A 27,842-nucleotide genomic window follows, 5' to 3' on the forward strand; every position below is an offset into this window, starting at 1 on the left:
ATATTATTAGCTCTGGGATAGGTAGGTGACCATCTCTACCGGCTTGGGGAATCTCCATCTGCAAAATGGGCGCAATGTAGATTGCAGTCTCTTAATAGCAAACGTTGCTTTGCCAGAAAACCCCTACAGCCAAAACCCTCACCATCCCTCCCCACCGCCTTGCTCCCGCGCCCTATTCTGACCGACCAGTGTTTCCAAACTGGAGGAGCGGATCCGGAATTTAAGGAAACATTCTTATCAACCAGGGAAATTGAAAAGTGAGAGTGCAGGACAGGGTGGGTAGGGATGGGAGACAGGGGAGGCAAGGAAGCCTCACCGCTGCTTCGAATGGGTGCGAACCCGGTCGCAGTCAGGTGAACCGCCCGCGCCCACTGCTCGGCCGGGAAGCCTCGGCTGGGACCCTGTAAACCGACCCTCAGGACCCGGAGCTGGACCCTGGGAAAGGAAACTGAGGAGGGAGGGGGAGGGACTTTAGGGGTAGGGGCGGGGCCTTCAGGGAGGGTCTACCAGAGCTTGAGGGGCGGAGCTGAGGCTAAGCGGGCAGGGCTAAGGGCGGGAGCTCGCAGAATCCTTCGGCTGCGCGCGCCACGTCTCTCTCTGCGAGCTGGTTGGGGAGAGGCGGGGGGCAGAGGAGGGAAAAACCGCGCGGGGAGGGAGCTATCTCTTCTCGCGAGAGCTGGGACCGCAGCGGCGGTGGCGGCGGCGGGTCCGTGAGAGTAGCGTGGGGGCGGGGAGGAGAGGCGGCGGCGGCGTAGGAGCTACGCCACACGCGGCCGGGGCGCTGGGAGCTCGAAAGCAGAGCGGGGTCGTGGCGGCGGTGGTGAGACGAGGGAGGCGGAGGAGGGGGTGCCATGGCGGGGCAGCAGTTCCAGTACGATGACAGCGGGAACACCTTCTTCTACTTCCTCACCTCCTTCGTGGGGCTCATCGTGATCCCGGCCACATACTACCTCTGGCCCCGAGATCAGAATGCCGGTGAGTCCTGCCGGCAGCAGCCCGTGGACACGCGCAGGCTCCGCCGGCCCCACCGGGCCGCGCCGTTCCCACCCGCTCCGGCCCAGCCCGCCGCGCCCGGGGTGATACCGCCCGCGCGGCCGGGCCTCAAGTCCAGGCGTCCGCCGCTGGCGGGGCCCGAACTCGGCGGTGTTTCCCTCTGTGCCTCTCCGGGTTCCTCTCCACCCCCTTCATTGTCCTCCTCGGGAGTTTCGCTTTGCACCCTGTCCCCCATTGTTCTGGACGCTCCTTGCAGCCTCGTTTTGCCTCTTTGTCTTCTCTGCCTCCAGTTTTATTGGGTATTTTTCTTTACGGAGGGAGCAGGGTGGGATAGGGAGGATGGGAATTGGGAGGTGAGAGAAGAGTTGGCCAAGGAGGAAGCCGAGCGTGCAGGCTCCACTCTGAGCCCCCAGGCCACGGTCTTCTTACCCCCACAGCCCAGTTTCCCTGTTGCAGCGGTCGTTACAGATGTTTCGGGCACCTTGTGAGCTGGGTGGCAGGTATAGGACTACATCTGAGCTCGCCAACCGCCCCTCCCCCCGTGCCTTTCCCCCGTTGCTTTTTCATTTGTTCACTCACACTTGGGGGGGGGGGTTGGAAGCAATGCCGTTATTCCCCTTAGGAAAAATTAGGCTTTTCTCTCTATTTCCGTTTCTTTGGAGTTTCCTGTTTATGGCGGAAAAAGTGCAAGTATGAAGGAAGGATTAAGTCTTCTAGGTAGTCCAGTTGTGAGGTAGCTGGTACGTTTGCTTTTAGTTCTGAATCTTTTCACATTAAACAACATCGGATTAGAACACAGAATTATTTAGATTCTTTGCAAGGCATTTTATGTTTGGGTTTTGGATTCCGTTTGTTGCACTCTACTAGGATATATGGCAGGTGATATTCTTAAAACCGATAGAACTGCAAGGCCTTAGTAGGTTGTTTGTGGTAGCGTTAACAGTAACAAGTAGCTTTTGAGTAAGAACATTTAGGGAAGGCTTTCTGTTTCACAAGAGCTATGCTAACTTGAGTAAACAGATTCTCTCAAGTTGGGTGTGGTGGGAGTCTGAGTTGTCCAGGTGGTATACTGTACTTTGGGGACACTGTTACCAGTGAAACATGGAATCAAATCGGAACTTGTTATGCTTTAAGACTGATTCAGTGCTTTTAGCTACTTACAGTTTCACAGGAAAACTAAGTAAGCTTCAAAAATCAAATATTAAAATATCCTGTTGTGTTATTCAAAATTACTACTACAGATCCACATGCTTTATTCAAAACGCTTGAGGACAGGTATGCTACAGAGTTTTTCAAATTTTAGAAAGATAGTGCCTACCCTAACAAGCCTTTAAGGGTCGAAAACAGCACCAATAATCAAATTAATATCCCAACAGCAAAATATGACTATGAATAAAGGTTATAAGTAGCCTTCTATCAGTCCGAGTCACCAAATTATGTTCCTGCAAACATCTAGGCGTGTAATTTTGAATTTCAGAGTTCTTATGGCAATATTGACTTTTCAGGGGTATCTTCTATATGAAAGCATAAAAAGATTTACCCAGCAATTGTACAACATTAAAGTTGAGTTTAATCTTTGTTTAGCTTTTTTAAAAGATGACACATTTGGGGGCTTTCAGTTTCAAGGTGACAGTTGTTTCAACGTTGCTCTTTTGGAATTGTTGGGCTCTTGAGTCCATCAGAAAGTATGGCGTCATTTCAGATTGGAAAATGTAGGGTTTGACAAATAGAAATAGCTTTGTCATTGGCATATTTGATGTGTTAATTGAAGTTACTCTCTTATCCAAAACATTATCATTGGAATCCTTTTGCCTTGATTTTTGTCTAATCCGTTGGGCTAAGTGTGCTTATAATTAATACCCCTTTTGGTAGTTGAAGGGTCCTATTTATCTTACTCTCTTGGTTGTTTGCAAATTGGCTGAATAAGATGACTGAATACTTTTTCAGACCTTTATGGGCAAAAGCTCTGTGTGAAGTAATAATATGGAGGGTTTGGATTTCCTTAGAATAGTGGTTCTTAAACCTGACTACTCATTAGAATCACTTGGGGGACCTTTTAAAAACACTTAGACCCATCACCAGATATTGTGATTTAGTTGGTCTGGAGTGGGTGCTATGTATTGGTTTTTTAAAAGTCCGTATGTAATTGTAAATTGTAACTAGGTTTGAGTAGTGTTGCTAAGGTAGGTAGTGGTCTTTTGTTGGAGTTGTCATTTTGGGAGGTGGTGTATTTCTTTTGATATGTGCACTTTCCTGAAAACAAAAAAACCTCTAATGTCTTAGCTTTTTTATTTTACAAAGCTAAGAAGTACTTACTGTAGAATAGGGCTGTAAAATTCTTGTAGTTGAAAGTAGAATATTTTTGTTAAAGCAACTTTAATAGGTTTATAATGATATTTGACAAGAGAAAATAACTGTTTCTAATTATTAGAAATTCAAATAATCCAGAGAGGGCTTTTATTCTTTCCATAAGTTAAGGATTATAGATCCTTTGAATTGAGATAAAATATATCACTGCTTTCCCCAGATTTTGGAGGTTTTTTTTTTTGACTCCTTGATCTTACTTTTTCAAAACTGCCAAGTTTTGAAACCTGGATCTGCCAATTACTGTGTTATCTTAGGCAAGTGATTTAATTTCTGTGTTTTAGTTTACTCATTTGTGAACTAGAGACAGTAGTTATCTGTTTTATAGAATTAAATTAATAAAATAGATATATGTAAAATGTTTAGAACAGTGTCTGACACATATTGGGGCTCTTAGCTCCTGCTGTTTTTGCTGGTTACTTAGACTTTGTGGAACAGTTTGATTTGGTACACTTATGTACTCAGATTTTTTCCCCCATTGTTTGAAAGGATTAATGAAACTTTTTTAAAAAAAGTTACATTCCTTTATTCTTCTTTGCTTGCTCCCTCTCAAATAGTGTACAAGTGATTTAGCTCTCTGACTTGGGAATGTGAGTAGGAGTTCACTTTTAGTGTTTAGTAGTAAAGTAAAAAACGCTGTATTTGAAGTTAGAAGTTTTGGTTTTAAGTTCCAGTCTAGTCCCTGTTTAGTTGTTTCTGAACTCTCATCCTCATTTTCTAGGGGTGATAATAATAACCTGCCCTACCTACCCAAGAAGTGATTATGAGAAGCAAAGAAATAAATGCATATAAACATGCTTGCTTGTAAAACTAAATATGCTGTAGAATTTTCTTCATTTTGCAAGTATCTATAGAGCATAATACTTTGTGCTAGATGCTGCTTCTAGGTGATGGATCAGATTTTTTTTTTTAAAGCTTTTTTTTAATATTTATTTTTTTATTTGGGGCAGCATTGGGTCTTCGTTGCTGCACGTGGGCTTTCTCTAGTTGTGGCGAGCCGGGGCTACTCTTCGTTGCGGTGCGTGGGCTTCTCACTGTGGTGGCCTCTGTTGTTATGGAGCACAGGTTCTAGGCACATGGACTTCAGTAGTTGCAGCACGCAGGCTCAGTAGTTGTGGCTCGCGGGCTCTAGAGCTACGTGGGATCTTCCCGGACCAGGGATTGAACCTGTGTCCCCTGCATTGGCAGGCGGATTCTCAACCACTGCGCCACGAGGGAAGGCCAATGGATCAGGTATTTAAGGGCTTATAGCTTTTTTCTTAGTAAGTTGCATATACTCAGTGCAGAAAAGATCAAAGGAACAGAACAAAAATTGCTTGTAATTCCATCACCCAAATCACCCAGAAGTGATTAAACATTTTGGTGTGTGCATCCCCTTGGGATGACTTTAGACATAGTCCCTTTTCTTGTTGGGGGGAGACCCCACATCCTCCTCCAGTCTTAGACAGATAATTGTGATCCTCACCTCAGCGTTGCTGCTGTTCATTGAATGTTGACTAGCCTCAAGGATGGGTAGTGCTGAATGCACTCACTATAGCACTTTAAACTAGACTCAAGTGTTATCCCAATTTTATTAATGAGAAAATTGAGCCCTAGAGGAGGTAACCAGCTTGTCTAAAGCTATATTGCTACTAGGTGGAAGATTGAGTGTTGGACCCAAATCCATCTTATGCCAAAGCTTCTCTTGTTAGCCACTACCTTATACTCTCTCCTGTAATTACTATAACACATTATAATAAGTATTAAAATGATAAGTGGAAAGTGCTGTGGGAGCACAGAGGAAGGAGAGAATAATTCTGTTTGGGGATTTGGGTGTTTAATGTAGAGGAGTTGATTTGAGATAGGTCTTAAAAGGTAAATGGGAGAAGTGCATTCCAGTTGTAGGGGAAAGCATATGCAAAAGCGTGGAGATGTTCAGTAAGTGGTAAAGATTTAATGTGATTGGCACTTAGGAGCAAATCAACCATTTTATACTTCATCCTATAAGTTATTGGGTAAATAATGGAGGTTTTTAAGTAGGATAATTTACATGGTCAGTTTTGCTTTTGTGGAGCTTTGAGTGGAAAATGGTTTGGTGGGAGGTGGTGGTGTCTGGGTGGGGAAAAACTAGATGGAGAAGGAATCCATTTCAGAGGCTTATTAGTCCTTTGAGATGTCAGCATATAGGGGAATGAGCAGGTTAGAAAGAGAATTCTAAGATAGCATGGGCTGTTTGTGGAATATAAGTACCGTGGAGGGAATGAGAGAGTGGAGTGCAGATTTTGTTTTTTGGTTTTTTTTTGCGGTACACGGGCCTCTCACTGTTGTGTGGCCTCTCCCGTTGCGGAGCACAGGTTCCGGACACGCAGGCTCAGTGGCCATGGCTCACGGGCCTAGCTGCTCTGCGGCATGTGGGATCTTCCCGGACTGGGGCACGAACCCGTGTCCCCTGCATCGGCAGGTGGACTCTCTACCACTGTGCCACCAGGAAAGCCCTGGAGTGCAGATTTTGAATTTTTCATTCATTTCTGTTTTGTTTCTCTTCCTCTTAAAAGCTGTTTGGTGATTGGTCCAATAATAACATATTAACTTTTATCAGTTTTAGGGTTGAGTGCAGGGAAAAGGATGGGGATGAACATTTTTATTTAAAATGAAATGTTGGCTTTATCTATTGATTTATCTAGATAATTTCTAATTACAGTAGAGTTATCTCAATCTCTTGTTGAGTGGATTTTTTAACAGAAAAAACTAGCTAGTTATCAGTTTTGTGTTCAAAGGAGTATATTTTATGAATGTTCATATTCCACTTAGAACATATAGTCTTCCTAAGATTTTAGATTTTGAAGGGGTATTAGAGATCTGAGAAGTTTGAGTCATTTTAAAGTAGTCATTCCCTCTGGGTTCTGTCTGGACAGAAAAGGTATCAGACGTGAGCATATACACATTTAAGTCCCACGTCATAGAGGAAACTTGGCAGTATGAATTATAGTACAACATTTAGGTTTTATAAATGCGGTGACAGACATTGGATTAGTAAATGCATTTATAAAATTGTTTTTAAAGGCCATCTTGCATTCTTGCTTGATCTTGGAGAACCTGAAAGACAAAGATAGGCTTACTTTCATATAAAATAAAATTTTCAGGTGTTCATTCCCTTAATTATACTTTACAGGTCATAACAAATATATCCATATTGTACTCAGACTTCCTTTTCAAAAAACGTCCCATTACCAGACTCTGTTCATGACAAATGTTGTTACACCATCTCACCGTCACATTGTTGAAAGGCATTATTGTTCATTCTCTTAATAAGCGAAACCAAGTCCCCCTAAACCCCGAGTTCCTCTGCCGAGTTTATGATTAACCTATCTATTCAAAACATTATTCCCTTTCTTGTCCCATATCTGTTCCCCTCAAGATTGAGGAGTATCAAAGGAAAGGGGGATTGAAACCAAGCAGGACCCTGCCAGGTACAAAAGCCCCTCCATGTCCCCCATTTCTTGTTTGTAGAAAAAGACTTTAGTCTCCTAGGCCTTCCTTGAGTTCCAAAGAGTAGGCATAGGTAGCTACTAAGTAGGGAAGTGAGGGAATGCAGAAACAAAGGAAAAGCAGTTAAACAAGAAAAGTAATGACAATAGTTCAGGGATAAAACAGAGTCCTAGTTCCTCCTCAAGGGATATACAGAACTATCTGAAGGATCTCTTGGAGTTGTTCTTCAGGAACTAAGACCTGTCCCCCGCCCCCAACCCTGTGGTGACTTGCAGCCCTCACCCCCAGATGCTGCCTTTAAAAACCCTTGCCTGAAAACAGTTGGGGAGTTTGGGTCTTTTGAGCATAAACTACCCTACTCCTTGCTTGGCACCTGCAGTAAATGCTGTACTCTCCTTCACCACAACCCAGCGTCAGTAAATTGGCTTTGCTGTGGCAGGTGAGCAAACCCAAACTTGGGTTTGGTAACATAAGGTGTTCCTTACATTTTGGAATTATATTTGTCAGTATGGATGAAGGAATTTTCTTGTGTAGATTCCAGATGTTTTTCACTTTAGATTTTTGCCTCTTTAGTTAAATCTAGTAGTTATTGATTGAGCATTCACTGTTTGCCTGTACTAGGAGCAGCAGATGGTACAAAGATGAATGCAGTGTAAATATAGTCTTTTGATAGAGTTTATAATCTGGATGGGGTGGGAGAATTAGGATTAGACAGATACACAAATTATTATATCCAAAGCACAACAAAGAAAGTGTAAGAGAAGTGAAAGCAAGTGCTATGGAAGTTAGTTGGATAAAGTATTTGCATCTAGTTGGGGGTGGTAGTGGGTATCTAGAGGTGAGAAAAGGCTCTTCAGAGTAAGTTGATTTTGACTGGACTGTTAAAGAATGAGAAGGATTTAATGGGTGCAATGGAGGGAGGAGGTGCAAAGAAGAAGTCACATGAGCAAAAGTGTAGAGCCTGGAAAGCATGAAACATGTTTAAAGTACAGATCAAACCAGTTGCAGCAGAGTTCCCAGAGTGAAAAAGTGTGAGAAAAGGCCAGAAGACTTGATTAAGTCATATAGAAAACCTTATATGTTCAGCTGAAGAGTGTATATGTGATTTGGTTGACAGTGTGTCATTTTGAACATTTTAGAACACTTTTGCAACTGTGCTATATGCAAGTTAATGTAATAACATCTCATAGGATGAGACAGTATAGAGATTGAGAAGCAGACAAGAAATAATATGGGCCCAAACAATGGTGGTAGCAATAGGAAGGTAAGGGACATACTTGAGATATTACTTGATATATTACTTTTCTTTTAAAATTTTTATTGTGGTAGTATGTATATAAAACATAAAATTTGTAGTTTTAACCATTTAAAATGTACAGTTCATTAGCATTAATTACATTCACAATGTTGTGCAGCCATCATCTTTCCAAAATTTTTCGTCATCCCAAATAAAACTGTGTACCTGTTGAGCAATAACTTCTCATTCTCTCTTTCCTTCAGCCCCTGGTAAACTCTAAGCTACTTTTTGTCTCTGTAAATTTGCCTATTCTAGATATTTCATATAAGTGGAATCATACAATATTTGTCCTTTTGTGTTTAGCTTATTTCATTTAGCATAATGTTTTCTAGATTCATCCGTGTTGTAGCATGTATCAGAACTTCATTCTTTTTATGGCTGAATAATATTCCGTTGTACAGATATACCACATTTTTATTCACTCATCTGTTGATGAACACATGGGTTGTTTCTGTTCTTTGTCTTTTGTGAATAATGCTGCAGTGAACATTGGCATTCAAATGTCTGAGTTCTTATTTTCAGTTCTTTGGGGTATATTCCTAGGGGTGGAAATCCAGTTTTTCAAGCAGTATTTGTTGAAGAGACTGTTCATTTTTCATTGAATGAACAATAGCCTTTTCAAAAATCAGTTGGCTCTAGACATGTGGGTAGTCTCTATTTTTGTGGGATAATTTATTGAGCGTAGTTTACTAGTGAGGACCTCTTAATTTTAGAATACCTCAAGGCTGAGTCCTTGACTTCTTTTCCATCCACACTTATTCCTATGGTGATCTCATCTGGTCTCATGGCTTTAAATATCAGCTGTGTGACTCATAAAAACTTATATTTCCAGTCTAGAACTCTTTCCTTGAACTCCAGACTTCTGTATATGTAAGTTCCGAGTCCACATTTCCATTTGCATATCTAATAGACATCTTAATATGCAAAATACTGATGTGATTTCTGTCTCCCCTCTCCCCAACCTTCTTGACTTATAGTCTTCTCCATCTCAGTTAATCACATCTGTTTCTTCAACTGTTCTGGCAAGAAGCCTTAGAGTTATTCTTGGTTCATCTCTTTGTCTCATATGTCACTTCCAGACTTTTAGTGTGTCCTGTTGGCTCTACCTTCAAATTATTATATCTAGTCTGACCATTTCTTATTGCTCCACCACCACCACCACCACCCTGTTTTATTGCCTGGATTATCATTAGCCTTCCAACTAGTCTCATTGTTTCTACCCTTACTCCTTGCAGTCTTTTCTCAAAATAGTAGCAGAGTGATCCTTTTAGAACTGAAGCTGGCCCATGTCACTCTTCTGCTCAGAACCATTTAAGCCTCTCCCATCTCAATCACAGTAGAAGCTAAAGTCATTAGAGTGGCCTGTGAAGTCCTTCATGAGCTTTTTGACTTCATTTCTTATACTTTCTCTCTTGTTTCTTCCATTCCAGTCATACTAGCTGCTCTGCTGTTCTTAGGGCACATGAGGCACACTTCTTTTGAACCTTTATAGTTGCTCCCTGTGCCTGGAATGCTTTTTCTCTAGTAGCCACATTACGACCTCCCCCATCTCCATTATGTCCTTGCTCAAACACCATCTTCTCAGTGTTGCCTTCTTTGAGCACCTTATTTAAAATTGTTAAGTTTTTTTCTACCTTCAAAGAAGCTCTTCCCTTTTTCTGTTTTATTTCTCTTCATAACACTTATCATCTTCTAATATACTATATAGTTTACTTAATTTGTTTATTGCTTTCTCCTCTGCTAGAAAGTATGGTGTGTGAGAGCAGGGGTTTTTGTTTTGTTTTCTGCTGTATCAGTGTCCAGAAACATCCAGGCACATAGTAGGTACCCACCAATATTTATTTAATAAAGGTGTTCTCTACATTCTATACAAATATTTATGTAGTGCTTGCTATATTCTTGGCAACTGGAAAGGGCAGGGCTGATTATGTATATGACAACAATGTCTGCCTTCAAGAGTTTGAGTACAGATTAGTAAAAATTGGATTTAATACTGGCTGCTGAAGAATGATGGTGCCATTCATGCCAACTGCTGAAAAGAATGTATAGTCCTACTTCCTTTTTTAGAAGAAAGCTATAAAAATGTTAAAAATTTTAAATTTAGTAATTCCACTTCTGGGACACTGTTCTAAGGATATAGTTCTAAATACTCATAGGACCAAAGAAAGATACTGTGATATTGTGACTTATAAAAATATGTTTTGGTCATCTGAATGACCAGATGTATGGTTCTTGTATATATTTGGCCTTTGTCCACAGTTCCTGCTCACAACTTCCAAAATCCTTGGAATTTCCTAAGTGTTAAGAGTGATACAGGTATCTTTTGTTATGTGAATGAGGTGACTTTTGGAAGCACTGAAAAGGGACCCTGCTGGTCACCAGGAGCACCAACCATGTGATTAGGGGGTTGGAACTTTCAGTCCTACCCCTGATCTCCAGGGATGGTAGAGGGGCTAGGGATTGAGCTCAAATGCCAATGGCCAGTGATTTAATCAACCGTGCCTATATGAAGCCTCTATAAAACCCCAAAAGGATAGGGTTCAGAGAGGCTTCTGGGTTGGTGCACACATGGAGATTTTGGGAGAGAGGTGCACCTAGAGAGGGCATGGAAGCTCCTCACCCTTTCCCCAAACCTTGCTCTATGCATCTGTTCCATTTGGCTTTTCCTCAGTTGTATCCTTTTATAGTAAACCGGTGATATAGTAAGTGAAATGTTTCTCTGAGTTCTGTGAGCCACTTTAGCAAATTAATCAAACCAAAGGAGGAGGTGGTTGGAACCGCCCAGTCTATAACCTGGGCTTGCGACTGGCATCTAAAGTAGGGGGGCATGGATGTACAGTCTTGTGGGACTGAGCCCTCAACCTGTGGAGTCTGATGCTAACTCTGAGTAGATAGTGTCAGAACTGAGTTGAATTTTCGGACACCTAGCTGGTATTCCAAGAATTACTTGTCGAAGGTGTGGGGACCCTCCCCACCCCTGCGTTGGAAATTGAGTCTCAGAACATCCTATTTAAATGCCCATAATACCAAAAAATCAGAAACAATTTGTATGTCGAATTATAGGATGGTAGGTATATTATGGTGTCAATTCATTTGGTTATTAGTAGTCATTAAATGATGTTTACATTGAGTTTCTAAACATGGGAGATATTTAGAAATTAAAAATTACAGGTAATGTGATTTTAACACAAACTTTAGCTTTATGTGTTTGTGTCTGTCAGTTTGTACGCTGGTACATTATAGAGTGCTGCCCTTAAATTAGCATTTGTATGTCCTGCTTGTTCTTCTGTCTGAGAAACTATCTCTTGGGCATCTGCTGCACTGGGGAGAAGTAGTAGATGTCATCATTACTGCAGAAGTGTTCTTGAGGGCCTTGATTGAAGCAGCCCCACAGCCCTCTGATTGAGGGAAGCACATTGCCCCTAGAAATTAGTTGCTGGAATTATCTTGTTCGTAGAGAAGTCTTTCCTGAGTATGTAACTTCAACCTTGCCAACTTTCCTTTCTTCCTTCCTCCTTCCCAGATGTTCTCTGAAAGAGGACTACAAAAGAAACACATTAAAATGTTATTATTGATTATTATCTGGGTGTCAGAATGGTGAATACTTTCTTCCTTCTGCTCTTATGTATATGTTCAGTTTACTGTATGAATTTGTATTAATGTCTAAAAGCTTATTCAAAGAATCTTTGGCTAGATTGGCTATGATGGAATGAGCCAATCATAGCCATAGAAGGAGGAAGACATTCTCTGTACCTCTTATGTCTGCAGGCCCTTTCAGCTCAGTGAATTGTCTTTACTTTGGGGTATGTAGTGTTTAAGGTCCCAGTGGGACATATATCCTTGTGTGTTTTTTTTTTAAATTAATTAATTTTATTTTTAGTTTTGGCTGTGTCGCGTCTTTGTTGCTGCGTGCGGGCTTTCTCTAGCTGCGGTGAGTGGGGGCCACTCTTCGTTGCAGTATGCGGGCTTCTCATTGCAGTGGCTTCTCTTGTTGCAGAGCACAGGCTGTAGGTGCACAGGCTTCAGTAGTTGTGGCTCGTGGGTTCTAGAGCAGAGGCTCAGTGGTTGTGGTGCACGAGCTTAGTTGCTCCGCGGCACGTGGTATCTTCCCGGACCAGGGCTTGAAGCCTGTGTCCCCTGCATTGGCAGGTGGGTTCTTAACCACTGCCCCACCAGGGAAACCCCATCCTTGTGTTTTAAATTGCCTTTTTTTTTTTTTAAAGCTAGTATTTCTTTACTGTAACAGTATTTGAGTTTCTCTATTTCTTTTTCTCTTGTTTTGTCTTAGAAATAATTAACCTTTGACTTGGGCTATGGATTATCACTTGAGATAAAGGTGAAAAGAAAAATAGAGTGGTAATGGTAGAGGAATGGATGAAGAGTAAGGTAGCTAAGAGAGTAGCTGTGCTGTTGGCTGATGAGATGGCAGGGTAGAGAGGACCCTTTAATAGGGTCTTGGGTCATGTTTGAGAGTATGCTAAGGAGACATAGCATCCTTCTCGGGGACCCATTTGCAGCACACTATAGTTCATTTAGAATTCTCCACTATCTTGCACCTCTAGTTCAGTTTAAGAAATGTAATTTGAGGGACTTCCTTGGTGGTCCAGTGGTAAAGAATCTCCCCTGCAATGCAGGGGACGCGGGTTTGAGATCCCTGGTCGGGAAACTAAGATCCCACATGCTGTGGGGCAACTAAGCCTGCGCGCCACAACTACTGAGCCCGTGCACCTCAACTAGAGAGCCTGCGTGCCACAAACTATATAGCCCACGAGCTGTGGAGCCCGCGCCACAACTAGAGAAGAGAAAACCTGCACGCCACAACTAGAGAAAAGCCCATGTGCCGAAGCAAAAGATCCTGCATGCTGCAACTAAGACCCGATGCAGCCTAAATAAATAAATAAAATCTGTTAAAAAAAAAAAAGAAATGTAGCTTGAAATGAATCGTTCCTGCAGTTGAGACTCCCCTTCTTTCCTTAGTATTATCTTCTGGCTTAGAGACAAACGGCTCACAAAAACCCCTGTGTCCTACAGATATGAGGGATGGTTTGCTTTTCTTTTGGATCGTGACACTTCTGTAGCAAATTGAGCTAAAACAAACGAAAAAGAACTGGTTTACCATCCCCTCCCCCTCAAATTTATGTGCTACATTGCCTTGTCCCACACTCTTTAATACTGAAGTCCTTGTGGCGGTTTTATTTGTAGTACTTTTTTTTTTTTTTTTTTGCGGTACGCGGGCCTCTCACTGTTGTGGCCTCTCCCGTTGCGGAGCACAGGCTCTGGACGCGCAGGCTCAGCGGCCATGGCTCACGGGCCCAGCCGTTCCACGACATGTGGGATCTTCCCAGACCGGGGCACGAACCCGTGTCCCCTGCATCAGCAGGCGGACTCTCAACCACTGCGCCACCAGGAAAGCCCTGTAGTACTTTTTTTTTAAAATAAATTTTTATTGTTTTTTTTTTTGTTGTTTGTTTGTTTTGGGCCACGCCGCATGGCTTGCGGGGTCTTAGTTCCTCCACCAGGGATTGAACCCGGGCCACGGCAGTGAAAGCGCCGAGTCCTAACCACTGGACCGCCAGGGAATCCCTGGTCTGTAAACTTCTGTTTCAGAAGTTTAGAGGTGTCATCTAATCAGTTGTTTTTAGCTACTCCTTGTTCTTAAATATTTTGACTTGAATTTCTTCGTATTACATTTTCTGCTTCGGAAATATAGTCTGGTCTGGTTAAGTTAATGAGAATAGGGACATAATATATTTTAGCTGCTTTTGAGAATTGTCAAGGCAATCTAACTATTCTTTGATTAGGAAAGACAGTTAAAGTGATTATGTGCACAGGCCTATGAATTTAAACCTGGGCACAAGTCTCATCTGTATTCTTTAGTGGTTATTTGCAATTCCTTTGGTACCGTCTGTAACTTTGGGCAAGTTACTTAACCTCACTGAGCCTCAGGTTTTTTCATTTTGTTTTGAAGTGTAATCATCCATCCATACATACGTACCCCCAGGGTGGTTGGGAGGTCTAAATGAGGTAATTAAAACATTCAACAAATATTTGTTAAGCACCTACTATTTGCCAGGCATTATGTTAGGCAATGGAATATGGGAGTGAACAATATAGACAGGATCCCTGCTCTCTTGAAGCTTACATCTTAGTGTGGGGGAGATGATTGACATCTAAACAAATAAACAAACAAAATCAGATAGTGATAAATACTGTGTAGAGAAGTAGAATATTCAGAGAAAATTTTCCTGAGAAAGTTTCTTCAAGCTGAGTGACAAAAGGGAGCCAGCCATTCAAAGATCTGATTTGAGTGGAAAAGCCTGTTTCAGGCTGGGGAAACAGTGTTCAAAGTCTTCAAGGGAAGAAAGAGTTGGACATATTCCAGGAACAGAGAAGAACAAAGTGGCAAGAGTGTGGCAGGTGAGGAGAAGAATCAGGGATAAAGTCAGAGAGGGAGCTGGGATGCTGATAATGTCTGTAAGCCTGGTACGAAGCTTAGATTTTATTTTAGGTGCAGTTGGAAGCTATTGAAAGTTTCTAAGCAGAGAAGTTGACAAGGTCTCCTATTTCTTAATGAGGTGAAAAAAGTTTTTTGGCCAGCATGGATATATACCCTTTAAAGGATGAAGTCGTATCTACTTAACATATTTAAAAATCATATACTATAAAATATAGTACTTAAAAATACAATTTTATCCCCTTACATTTCAGGAAACAATTATTTTCAAACTCCTCATGTATTCAACCTCAGTGTCTTTGTGATCACCAGAGCTATTTTAGGAGTCATCTAACAGTTTTTCAGAATATATATGTTTCATCTACGTTTGTGATATAGCACTTTTGGGCTCTGAATATGATACCATCACTGGAAATTTTATTCCAAGCCACAAGTGCAGTATTATATAACATTAGGTGTTTGATCATCCTGTAAGTATATATTTTTAATCTCCATAATGTAGCCACTTGCTAAATTTTTTAAGTGGTCTTTACAAAGGTTGCTTACAATGACAGCTTAACACTTGTAATTGTGAGATATACCCCCAGGGATAATTATGGAATATCTTAATATTTTTGCCTTCAGATGACCTCTGAAGTGTGCTAAACTACTATTAATTGAGATTGTTGTGGGCTTTCTTCCTCCAGCTTTTTTTTGTTGTCTGGCTTTTTTCTTCTTTTAAAATAATCAAGCTCCCCAACCTCCCCCTCCCTCAAGGTGTTCATAAGTACTCAAATATATAGTGATTCTCTTTGCCTGAAGGATACTTGTAGGGGAATGGAAAAAGAGAATTGTTGCCTTATCACCTCTGTTTATTCTCCCAACCTTTCCTTTCTTCTCCCTGTGTCCCTTGTCTTCAGGCCATAGCATTCAGCTGCTTTCCATGACCCCGCTATAGCCATGTGTTTTGGTGTGTGTGTGTTTAATATTGTCTCCAGTGGGGAGGTGCTCTTGGCATCTAGTGGGTAGAGACCATAATGCTGCCAAACATACTCTAATACACAGGGCAGCTCCCCACAACTGTTACCTAGTCCAAAATCCATAGTGCTGAGCTGAAAAACTGCTCTATAGTACTCGTTTCAGTACTCTAAAGGGAAAATAAAATTGAGGTGGGTAAGCATATGGTATAGTTGTATGCTGCTGTCCAGTCAAGCACCAGCTGAATCTATTTGAACCACTTGGTTTGTATTGGTTTGCACTTACGTTGCACTTATATAATCCTTAGGCATTCCTGAGGATTATGAACTTTGGTTCTGGTGGGGTGGTTCTACTCTGATCCATACATTTTCAGCTGCTTTCTGGGTTTCCTTCTCTGTTGCCAGGGTATGCATAGGGGGGTAGGTGGCAACTGAACCCAGGTTTCTGAAATCCTTCCAATTTAGGTAATCTGTGATTGTGTGCACTGGGTGGTAGTGATGGTGAGTAGCGTTAAATGTCTTATCTATCCCAAATCCAAACAGTTCTGACCTGGCCTTGAGAATGACACACTATGGCTAACTATTCAGATTCAGGTTAAGAGCATAACAGAAGCTTTAGTTTCTCTTAGTCTGTTTTGAGATTAGGGTGACTAGGTAAGCGATAGTTTTGGAGGTCTGGAGCACTGAATTCTCAGTTTTTCATTTCCAAATGATCATTTTCATGCCTTTTCTATTTTGAAGTATTCTAGGAACCAAACTGCACTATTACAGTGAAACGTGTTTTCCTGTTTTTTTAAATAAAAGAACGAAATTGTCCCAACAACGAGTGAGCCAGGGTCATCACATTGAGGTAATAATATATTCTCAACTAGCTGCAGAGAGACTTTGGGTAGCTAGAAAACTGATATATAATGTCTTCTAGACTTTTTGGGGTATTGAATATAACCTTTTGATTCTTGGTACTATTTTCTTGGACCCCTTAAGGGATTTAGGAATAGTTTTTAGGAGTCACTGAATTTTAGAAAGAAGTGTGGTACATTTTTTTCTTTTAAGTAAATTATGTTATCTCTATATCATTTAGCTTTATTAATTTTAGTAATCTATTTTGCAAGGTATATTCTAAAATTTCTCAGTGATTTTTATAATCCTCAAAATATATTGATATATTTATTTGAACTGAAAAATGAAGTCAGACTTTTTGGACCAAGTTTGGTTTGCCTGATTGGTTTAACAGTGAGGACTGCCTTTGTCAGTTAGGTTATGGAGCATGTTTCTTCTATAAATTGAATAACTGAAGATAATCTGCAACTTCCAAGTTTTGAAAAAACATACTTAAAGTAAAAGATAAAGCTATTTTACCTAACATTGTGCCATTATTGACAACAGTGTACTTTTTATTTTTAAAACTAAGTTTCAGTGTTTAGAGTTTCAACACTTTGAACATATGGGATATTTACAAGTTGCTTATAAGTGAAAGCGTAACGGATATTTTACTCTTATTTTAGTAGTTTATCAATTTGTAATATTTATGTTGCCTTGATAACACACACACACATACGGATAAAAGTAGCAGCAGAAATTTTAGCACATAAAAAACCTTATGGATGTGTTAAACTTCACTGTGGTGAAATTACTGATGTTCTTTGGTCATGCGTGCCAAAGCATTTGGAAGTGAAGTGTCTTGATGTCTGCAACTTATTCTAAAAAAAGGGGAGAGGGAGGGAAAGAAGGAACTAGAGATAAAGCCAAGAGTTGCAGAATGTTCATAGTTGGTGGGTTTAGGTGAAGGGTATTGTTCGTTGTAATATTCTTTCAACTTTTCTGAAGGCTTGAAAATTTTCAATATAAAAATTTGGGAAAAATAGTCACAGGGAATAAAACAAATTAACTTGAAGAAGTATGTGTCAGTATTATAAGAAATGACTTACCAGGATAAAAATATATTACATTAGGATAAAATTATGTGGGGGAAGTAGAATGAAGAGCTTGTTCATAAATTTCTGTAAATGGATGATGGTGGATATGAAATTGCCATTATGATTTTTAGATTTCATTGGTACATTTAAAAGCAATGAAACTATTTTATTTTAAAATATCAACTTATGTCAGAAACAACATCTTTTGCAACTCTTCAAACTTACGATGAAAATTTTAGATGTCAAATTAGAACTCTACAAGAGGGTAGATGATTTTTTTTTTTTTTTTTTTTTTTTGCGGTATGCGGGCCTCTCACTGTTGTGGCCTCTCCCGTTGCGGAGCACAGGCTCCGGACGGCGCAGGCTCAGCGGCAATGGCTCACGGGCCCAGCCACTCCGCGGCATGTGGGATCTTCCCGGACCGGGGCACGAACCCGTGTCCCCCGCATCGGCAGGCGGACTCTCAACCGCTGCGCCACCAGGGAAGCCCAAAGGACTTTACTTTTGATAGTTACTTTGACTTGAGGTCATTAGTATAGAATTTTGGAATGTGTACTATGAATATTGAGTGGTGCTGGATATTACTGTGTTACTGTGTAAACTATACCCCATAGTACTTACTGATTATTTAAATATTCTGCTAAAAGGTTAAGATATAAATTTTGGATTGGAAGAGTGAGGCATACAAGGTGCGTGTATACGTCGTGCAAGACTTTGGGGGCTGAAAACCATGTGTACTTTCTCTTGGACAGAAACGTTGGGAGAATATTATTCCTTTGAATAGGTCAAGCCATGTGGTTAATAGAGACTTCAGCATGTTCTTATAACATGTTTCCTTGGTTTCATACTTAAAATGGGAGACTTAATTTAATGAAATCCAGATTAAAAAATCACCCGTGGTGTTTTCAAAAGTGTCCATAATTTAACTGTGAAAATCAGAAAATTTACATTACTACCATTTCATTTTCAGACCTATTCAAGTTTTGTCACTTGTCTCAATGATGTCCTTTATGGCATATGATCCATTTCAGAATCACACATCATCACATTTAGTTGACATGTTTCTTTAGTCTCCTTCAGTCTGGAACAGTTCTTTAGTTTTTCCTTGACTTTGAAGATCATAGGCCAATTATTTTGTAGAATGGACCTGAATTTTGGTTGTCTGGTATTTTCTCATTATTAGATTCAGGTTATGTATCTTAGAGAAGAATTTCACAAAACTGATTCTGTGTTCTTCTCATTGCGTTCTGTTAGATGGTATATGATTGCATTTTGTCTCATTGCTGGTGATGTTCACCGATCACCTGAAAATGTTGTCCACCAGATTTTTTGTATTAGTTTCCTATCATTGCTGTAACAAACCACAACCTTAGTGGCTTAATATTACACAAATTTATAGTTTTGGAGGCCAGACTTCCAAGGGTGGTTTTACTGGGCTAGTGATTGTGTTGGCAGGGCAGGTTCTTTCTGCAGGGTTTAGAATAGAATCCTTGCCTTTTCTAGCTTCTGGAGACAGCCTGTATTCTTTGGTTTGTGACCTCTCCTTCCATCTTCAAAGAACATCACTCCAACCTCTGCTTGCATTGTTACATCATCTTCTCTTTGACCCTCCTGCTTCCTTATAAGGACCCCTGTGATTATATTGGGATCACCCAGATAATATAGGATAATCTTCCCATCTCAAATCTTTAATTTAGTCACATCTGTGAAGTCCCTTTTGCCATGTAAGATAATATATTCACTGGTTCTGGGTTTTAGGATGTGGTGGACATCTTGACAGGGGGCAATTATTCAGCCTGTCACACTTCCCCACTGTAAAATCATTCTTTCCCTTTTGTAATATTTTGTGGGAAGATACTTGGATCTCTGGTTCCCATTAGCAGAGAATGCTATTTAGAAATCAAGATCTGGGTGCTAGGTGTGCTCACTGCTATTGAGATGTCATCGTTCCTAGGCTCACTTAATAGAGTTAGAGAATGTGTATGTATGTGTATAGATCTACATCTATATTTCTATATTAAAAGATATTAACTAGTTCTTACTCATATCTTCAGTTCCACTCTAATACCACAGAGTTACTTCATGTTTTCTAATTTTTCACATATGTAACTCCCTTCTCTGACAGTGAAAAACTGACTGCAGTTATCCTTAATATATTAACTTACTTGATAATTCTCCCTCCATATTACCAGTCTCCTTTTCTGCCACCACCCCTCCCCCTACATGGATCCTTCTTCACCACACCTGTTTCTGATACCTCCTGCCACATAGCTCTCTCATGTGGATTCTTTCCTGGAAGCATGGTGATAACAGGGTTGGTGGGCTTCTTATATGGCAGCTTTGGAACATTCTATTATATGCAAAGTTCTTTTACTTACCTGAGATCTCATTTAAGGACTTTGGTTTTGTAGTTTTTTAATATTGTGAAAAAATTTTTATTTAGTATTAAGCAGCTGGACTCAGTTGAGATGATCTCAGTTTTGTTGGCAACATCCAAAGCATCATAGTCAGTAGCCAGTCGAACATACCTTCTTCTCTCCATCAGCCCTGATCAGGGTGTTGACCTTGGCCATGTCAATGTTGTAGAGCTTCTTCATAGACAGTTTGATCTGGTGCTTGTTGGCTTTGACATTCATAATGAACCCAGGTGTATTGCTGTCTTCTGTCTTCTTCATGACCAACTCCCTGCTCAAGGGGAACTTAATGATGACATAGTGGTTAAGCTTGTCGCTCTTCCAAGGATAAACGGGCTGCCTTCGGGGTGTCTTGAGCCACCCAGAAAGTGGGTAACATGCAATCTTCTTTTTGTGTGTGTGTGGATATGGATGCTTTTTAGCACTGCCTTCTTGGCCTTCCAAGCTTTTGTTTTTGTCTTTGGCTTTGGAGTGGCATGGGCTTCTTTCTTTGCTTTCTATATGCCATCTTCATGAAAAGGTAGATTTTTATTTTAAAACTTACCTAATTTTTTTTTTAAACTTGGGAGAGTTATTCAAACCAAGTGATTGTAGTGAGCTTAGTAAAACAGTATATGATATGTTGGCTTTGGTTTAATTCCTTTTTAATTGAATTGCAGACTTTTCCCTGGGGACTAAAAATAATACCTTTTGTTATAACTCTTATATAAACCTATTTTAACTTCTTAAGGGTTTGGGTGACTTTTCTCATTTAACATAATTATTTTCATATTTGAAGACTATCATTTCTGCTTGGCTTCCTTAATAAAGTGCACGTTCCAACTATTTTGCACTTTTTGTTACTTTTATAGCAGAAGGGAAAGGAGGAGAGAAATTCTCAGAAATTACTGATTATATAACTAAATATTTCGGGTTCAAGTCAGTTTTTAATTTTTTCAGTTAGAAGTTAAGTCTCACATGAAAAATGATTGCCTGGTAGTTGAATAAAATTTTCCAGATAGATCATTTGTTCTAAGTGGTAGAAAATTTAGCCTATCTTGTGAATTTTTCTTAAAAGTTTAAGTAGAGAGTACTTTGTTCCAATATAATATTAGCATGATAATGAAGGTTAGTATGGTTTTAACTCTGGTTTTGCCTTCACTGTGGAAATCGTTGAACTTATCACCTTATTTTTCTTTCTTTTGACAGAGCAAAATCGATTAAAGAATATCAGAAAAGTATATGGAAGATGTATGTGGTATCGTTTACGGTTATTAAAACCTCAGCCAAATATTATTCCTACAGTAAAGTAAGTAATTGATTTCAGTAAAAAACATACTTAGTGCTTACTCTTTGCTAGGTATCATATAAAATAGGGGTATAATGATGAATAAAAACATGTGTTTGTAAAGAAATTGTAACCTTAGTAGGGGTAAGATGTGATTAGTAAATTTGAGAACAGTCTGAACAGAGAATGGTTTAGAAGTTCAAAAGAGAGAGAGTGTACTTCTGACTTGGGGGAGGAGGGGAGAAAGAGAAGTCAAATCTTGAAGGAAGATCTTGTATATCTTGTGTCAGGATTTGAATTTTGTCTTAAAGACTATGGAGGAATCTTTAAAAGGTTATCGAAAGCATGGAGGTGACAGGGTCAAGTTTGCATTTCATGGTGATTGAAGTTTTTGAGCACATACTGTGTGCCAGGGGCTGTGCTAGGATTTTATATTTTATCTCATTAGTTTTATGTTAACTTTAAGGTAGATATTTTTGCTTTTTCTCAGATGAGGAAACTGAGACTAAGAAGATGAGGTAACTTGACCAAGTTCCTGCAGCAAGAGGTGGTGGAGTAGGAAACTAGTTACCCTTTATTTTTGCAGGGCCATCTGCTTAAACAGGCCATTAGCATGTTTGAGTAGGTGTCTTTGATTTTTTGAGGCTGTCGGGTATGCTGGTTAGCCTGGGCTTTGGACCTTCACCCTAAGTCATCAATTTACAGGTAACAGATGAAACTGAGAGGAAGTGAAAGAGCTGCCATTATTGGAGGACTATATCCTGTGAATTACCTACATATATCTATCCAGTAGATAGGAGGGCAAGACCTAGCAGAGGATATTAGTAAAAGTGGATCCAGTTATTTTTAAAAATTGGTTTAGGGCTTCCTTGGTGGCGCAGTGGTTGAGAGTCCGCCTGCCAATGCAGGGGACACGGGTTCGTGCCCCGGTCCAGGAAGATCCCACATACCGTGGAGTGGCTGGGCCCGTGAGCCATGGCCGCTGAGCCTGCGCGTCTGGAGCCTGTACTCCGCAACGGGAAGAGGCCACAACAGTGAGAGGCCCGCGTACCGCAAAAAAAAAAAAAAAAAAAAAGAAAAATTGGTTTAAATGATGATGATAGTTTTCAACATATGTGCCTGGATTAGTTCTTTTGTAGAGGGAGGGAAATCTTAGCTTTGGTGTTAAGAGTTCTTCAATGGTGTGAAACTAAAAGGCAAAATTAGTGTTTACAAGAGTAGTTTCATGTTCACTATGTATTCCTTGCTATTCTCATTTTTTGTTTTTTTTTTTAATTTATTTATTTTGGCTGCATTAGGTCATCATTGCTCACGCGGGCTTTTCTCTAGTTGCGGCAAGCAGGGGCTACTTGTCGTTGTGGTGTGTGGGCTACTTGTCGTTGCGGTGCGTGGGCTTCTCATTCAGTGGCTTCTCTTGTTGCGGAGCATGGGCTCTAGGCACGCGGGCTTTAGTAGTTGTGGCCCGTGGGCACAGTAGTTGTGGGTCGCGGGCTCTAGAGCACAGGCTCAGTGGTTGTGGCGCATGGGCTTAGTTGCTCCGTGGCATGTGGATCTTCCCGGACCAGGGCTCGAACCCATGTGCTGTGCATTGGCAGGTGGATTCTTAACCACTGCGCCACCAGGGAAGTCCTTGCTTCTCGTTTTAAATTAAACTTTTATGAGGCAGCAGGCAGATATTTTTGGCTTTCCAGTCTCTTCTGTTTTGGGCCTTGGTCAACACATTGTGGGTATCTGAACCTCAGTTTTCAAGAAAAAAACCCAACTTTGTGATGTTCTCTTTAATAATTAGTAAAGAGATTTACTTAAATAGAAGTACAGATTAATGCATGTTTAAATAAGGAAGAATTAAATAATACTGGTAAAATTTTAGATAAGGTCAGGAACCATCAAAACCTTTTTGCTACTTAACCTTGAAGCATTCTTTCAAAATTAAGTAGTCATTGTGTAATACTCTAATTTCTGGAAGTTGCTTAAAAGAAAAAACACAAGACCTCAACTTAATTACTGAAGCCGTATGTAGGGAAAATGTTTGTCTTTTAAGAGAAACCAAACATGTTTTTAAAAAATTGGGCACAGTATGATGTAATCTGTTATGTTTCTACCTTTGGTATGGCTCTCAGGAAATTAGAGCGTGGTTTTATTGGTTGTGGTAGTTTTCATCAGCCTGGGGATTCTGTCATTAACCTCTTCTCTCTTCCCTTTATTCTTTGGCTCAGAGAGCTAGATGCTACATGAAGAGCATCTAACACAGGGTGTAGTGTGTTCTAGGTGTTTTGTTCCCTTTCTCTTCTACCCTTGTTTGCTTTAAAATTTTACTTCAGTGGTTTTCAATTTTACTTTTATCATTGTGTTTTGAGCTTTGTAGCCTTTTGGGGAAGTTCACAAAACAAAATGTGGAGTTACTAAGTTTGTGTGGAAATAAAATATATTTTCAAGTGTTCTTTAGCATATTGAGGGTATTAGCAAACTTTGGGTTTGAGTCAAAAGTTAGTTTTAAATTATTTTCATTATTCATAAAATAAGTAGTTATTGTGTGCTATGTATGTGTCAGGTATTATACTAGGCGCTGATATACCTGAGTAACAAATACTAACAAGTAAACAAGTGATGATAATAGAATTTAATAAGGGTTGTAAGGGGCGGGGAGGGTGTGCCATGAAAGAACAGAGGGAGGGCTCTTAACTGGCATGAGATAGAGAAGATTTCCTTGTAAGTGAGGTCCTAGTTGAAAGCTGAGACTTGGGTTAGAGTTACTAATAACAGCAAATAGCTACCATGAATTGGTTGTTTACTATCTGTGAGGCACCTTTTAGGGGCTTTACATACCTAATCTTATTTAATTCTCAGACCCACCCTAAAAGTTGGAAGTTGAATTGTAAAAGGCTAAGCAGCTTGCCAAGATCTCTAAGTTAATAAGTGGTAAAGTTGGGATTTGACTTCAGGTAGTTTTTGCTCCAGAGCCTATGTTCTTAACTACCTCTCCCTAGATAGCCAGGTAAAAGTGGGAGTATTCCAGGTGGGCCTCCCTCTTCGTCTTTGGGCATACAGATAGTATGGAAAGCAGCTTGTAGTATTATGCCCTTAATAAGGTTTAGAGCATTAATTTGGTCAGATAGAAAGAAATTTGCATCTGAGTGCCATCTCTGTTTGTTACTCTGAGGTTAGTCAGAACTGAATAGGATCCTGTCCATGTGCTCAAGGAGTTTGCAACTAGCCAGAGGAGGAAGGTCATGGTTTGTGCTTCTTTGTGACTGTAACCATGATCTCCCCATTGATCATCTTAACAAGGGTTAAGGATTGCTTCTTGGAGGATACATAATTTGAGTTGAGTCTTGAAGGATGAATATAGTTTGGATACGCAGCAATGGGGAATGGGAATTCTAGGTTGAAAGACCCAAGAGAGCAAAAGCATAATGGTGGGAAAAGCTTAGGGGACTGTGGGATATGGGGATTTATTTTGTTTGAAATACTAGGGTGATAAAAGTAAGGAGGTAGGTTGGAAATGGATCCTGGAAACTCCAAATAAACACATTTAAGCTAGGTTCCTATCAAGAGAGCTTAAACACATGGAATGTTTTCTTTCTGTATTTGAAAATAGGTCACTTCAGTTTTGTTTGATTAGGTCTCCTATGATTCATTTATGTCTTTGTTTAACAGTTCCTACCTAATGTAACAAATTGTGATACAAAAGGTATAAAAAAATTATTCAATCTCATCATTAAAGGTAACCACCATTAAGATGATTTACCTTATTAGATAACTCCCTAACACCATACACAAAAATAAGCTCAAAATGGATTAAAGACCTAAATGTAAGGCCAGAAACTATCAAACTGTTAGAGGAAAACATAGGCAGAACACTCTATGACATAAATCACAGCAAGATCCTTTTTGACCCACCTCCTAGAGAAATGGAAATAAAAACAAAAATAACAAATGGGACCTAATGAAACTGCAAAGCTTTTGCACAGCAAAGGAAACCATAAACAAGACCAAAAGACAACCCTCAGAATGGGAGAAAATATTTGCAAATGAAGCAACGGACAAAGGATTAATCTCCAAAATTTATAAGCAGCTCATGCAGCTCAATAACAAAAAAACAACCCAATCCAAAAATGGGCAGAAGACCTAAATAGACACTTCTCCAAAGAAGATATACAGACTGCCAACAAACACATGTAAGAATGCTCAACATCATTAATCATTAGAGAAATGCAAATCAAAACTACAACGAGATATCATCTCACACCAGTCAGAATGGCCATCGTCAAAAAATCTAGAAACAAATGCTGGAGAGGGTGTGGAGAAAAGGGAACACTCTTGCACTGCTGGTGGCAATGTGAATTGGTGCAGCCACTATGGAGAACAGTATGGAGGTTCCTTAAAAAACTACAAATAGTACTACCATATGACCCAGCAATCCCACTACTGGGCATACACCCTGAGAAAACCATAATTCAAAAAGAGTCATGTACCAAAATGTTCATTGCGGCTCTATTTACAATAGCCCGGAGACGGAAACAACCTAAGTGTCCATCATGGGATGAATGGATAAAGAAGATGTGGCACATGTATACAATGGAATATTACTCAGCCATAAAAAGAAACGAAATTGAGCTATTTGTAATGAGGTGGATGTGGATGGACCTAGAGTCTGTCATACAGAGTGAAGTAAGTCAGAAAGAGAAAGACAAATACCGTATGCTAACACATATATATGGAATTTAAGAAAAAAAATGTCACGAAGAACCTAGGGGTAAGACAGGAATAAAGACACAGACCTACTAGAGAATGGACTTGAGGATATGGGGAGGGGGAAGGGTAAGCTGTGACAAAGCGAGAGAGTGGCATGGACATATATACACTACCAAATGTAAAATAGATAGCTAGTGGGAAGCAGCCACATAGCACAGGGAGATCAGCTCCAGCTCGGTGCTTTGTGACCACCTAGAGGGGTGGGATAGGGAGGGTGGGAGGGAGGGAGACGCAAGAGGGAAGAGGTATGGGAACATATGTATATGTATAACTGATTCACTTTGTTATAAAGCAGAAACTAACACACCATTGTAAAGCAATTATACTCCAATAAAGATGTTAAAAAAAAAGATGATTTACCTTCTATATTTTTGCTTATAATAAACTTTTATTTACAAAGAATAGGATTATATTATACATACAGCTTTGAAAGCTGTTTTTCTAATTTAACAGTACAAGGTAGATAATCTTCCACAGCAAATATTTTTAGTGTCTAGATAGTATCTCTCTATGGATGTACTGTTATTTATCTTTTCAGTACTGTATTGATGGACATTTATGTGTGTATGTTTTCAGCTATGAATTATACCTGTAACCACCCTTTTATACTTTATAAACTTAATTTTAGTTTATTTCCTTCTAAATTTCTTGAAGTGGAATAGATGATAGTTAAAAAGGTATATACTTCTTTAGGGCTTTTGATAACCTTATTGCCAGATATTCCTTTAGAGTGTAGAATGTATGAGAGTTCCTTTTTACCTTAGCCTCTCCAACACTGATAATATCAATCTTTTAAATATTTTTACTAAATAGAACATATTGAGGAGAAAAGAAATTAGTTTTTTTTCAAACTATATGTTCTTTTATATCTTTTTTTAACCTGTTATGCACGTCTTTCTATATCTGTTAGCTAAAAATGTTCTATTGTGTGGCTATATCTTGGTTTATTTAATTAGTCTCCTATAAATGGTTTATTTAATTAGTTCCTTATAAATGGACATTTAAGGTTGTTTCCAAATTTTTACTGTTATAAACAAGGCTACTTATTCATCTTTGCACAATTGACCCATTATTTTTCATAGTTTATCTTACTAAAAGTGTAATTACAAGGTCAAGAGCAATTCTTTTTTACATTAAATGGTTAACTGAATACTAAGTATTAATATATTTTGATCTAATGGAATGGGTCCAATAAGTTAATGAGTACATTAACTTCTTACTTAAAATTCTGCAAATAGTAACTGAGAGAATATTATATGCCAGGCACTGCTAGGTTCTAGAGAATTCAAAGGTGAAAAAAGATGCAGTCCTTATTGTGTCTTACAATCCAGTGGTTATAGAATTTGAGTCAATAGCACAGTGACATGAGACTACTTAAGATCGTTTTATGCCTTGCCATAGTGTCTTTAGAATCTTAAAGGAAAACCATATAGTTGTATTTATTTATACTTCACTTATCTTTTTTCTAAACAGGAAAATAGTTCTGCTTGCAGGATGGGCATTGTTATTATTCCTTACATACAAAGTTTCCAAAACAGACCGAGAATATCAAGAATACAATCCTTATGAAGTATTAAATTTGGATCCCGTAAGTAGTATTTTATATAGTCCCTTGAAAATACTCTGGGCCCACAGCCTAAAAGAAATTGAGCTGTGCCTAAAGAAATCAGACTCTGGTCAGTTAAAAAAGATACCTAATCCATTATTATTCTAATGCATATATGTTTTTTTTGGTTGTTTTTTCTTTGTGGTACGCGGGCCTCTCGTTGTTGTGGCCTCTCCCGTTGCGGAGCACAGGCTCCGGACGCGCAGGCTCAGTGGCCGTGGCTCACGGGCCCAGCCGCTCCGCGGCATGTGGGATCCTCCCGGACCGGGGCACGAACCCGTGTCCCCTGCATCGGCAGGCGGACTCTAAACCACTGCGCCACCAGGGAAGCCCCAGCATATATTTTTTAAGC

General features: G+C 39.8%; 1 protein-coding gene and 1 pseudogene across 1 annotated transcript in view; one reads left to right on the forward strand and one right to left on the reverse strand.

The window, feature by feature from the left end:
- Positions 1-737: 737 nt before the first annotated feature.
- The window catches only part of SEC63 (SEC63 homolog, protein translocation regulator), a 67,814-nt gene continuing 40,709 nt past the window's right edge, over positions 738-27,842 (forward strand). The window contains exons 1-3 of the mRNA XM_067702425.1: positions 738-975; positions 21,051-21,150; positions 27,358-27,472. Coding sequence (XP_067558526.1) covers positions 852-975; positions 21,051-21,150; positions 27,358-27,472 — 339 coding nt within the window. The 5' untranslated portion in view covers positions 738-851. The remainder of the gene's footprint in view (positions 976-21,050; positions 21,151-27,357; positions 27,473-27,842) is intronic.
- On the reverse strand, positions 19,835-20,959 carry LOC137205094 (large ribosomal subunit protein uL23 pseudogene; annotated as a pseudogene).

This window comes from Pseudorca crassidens, chromosome 13 (genome assembly GCF_039906515.1).
Source record: "Pseudorca crassidens isolate mPseCra1 chromosome 13, mPseCra1.hap1, whole genome shotgun sequence".
NCBI classification, from domain to species: domain Eukaryota; kingdom Metazoa; phylum Chordata; class Mammalia; order Artiodactyla; family Delphinidae; genus Pseudorca; species Pseudorca crassidens.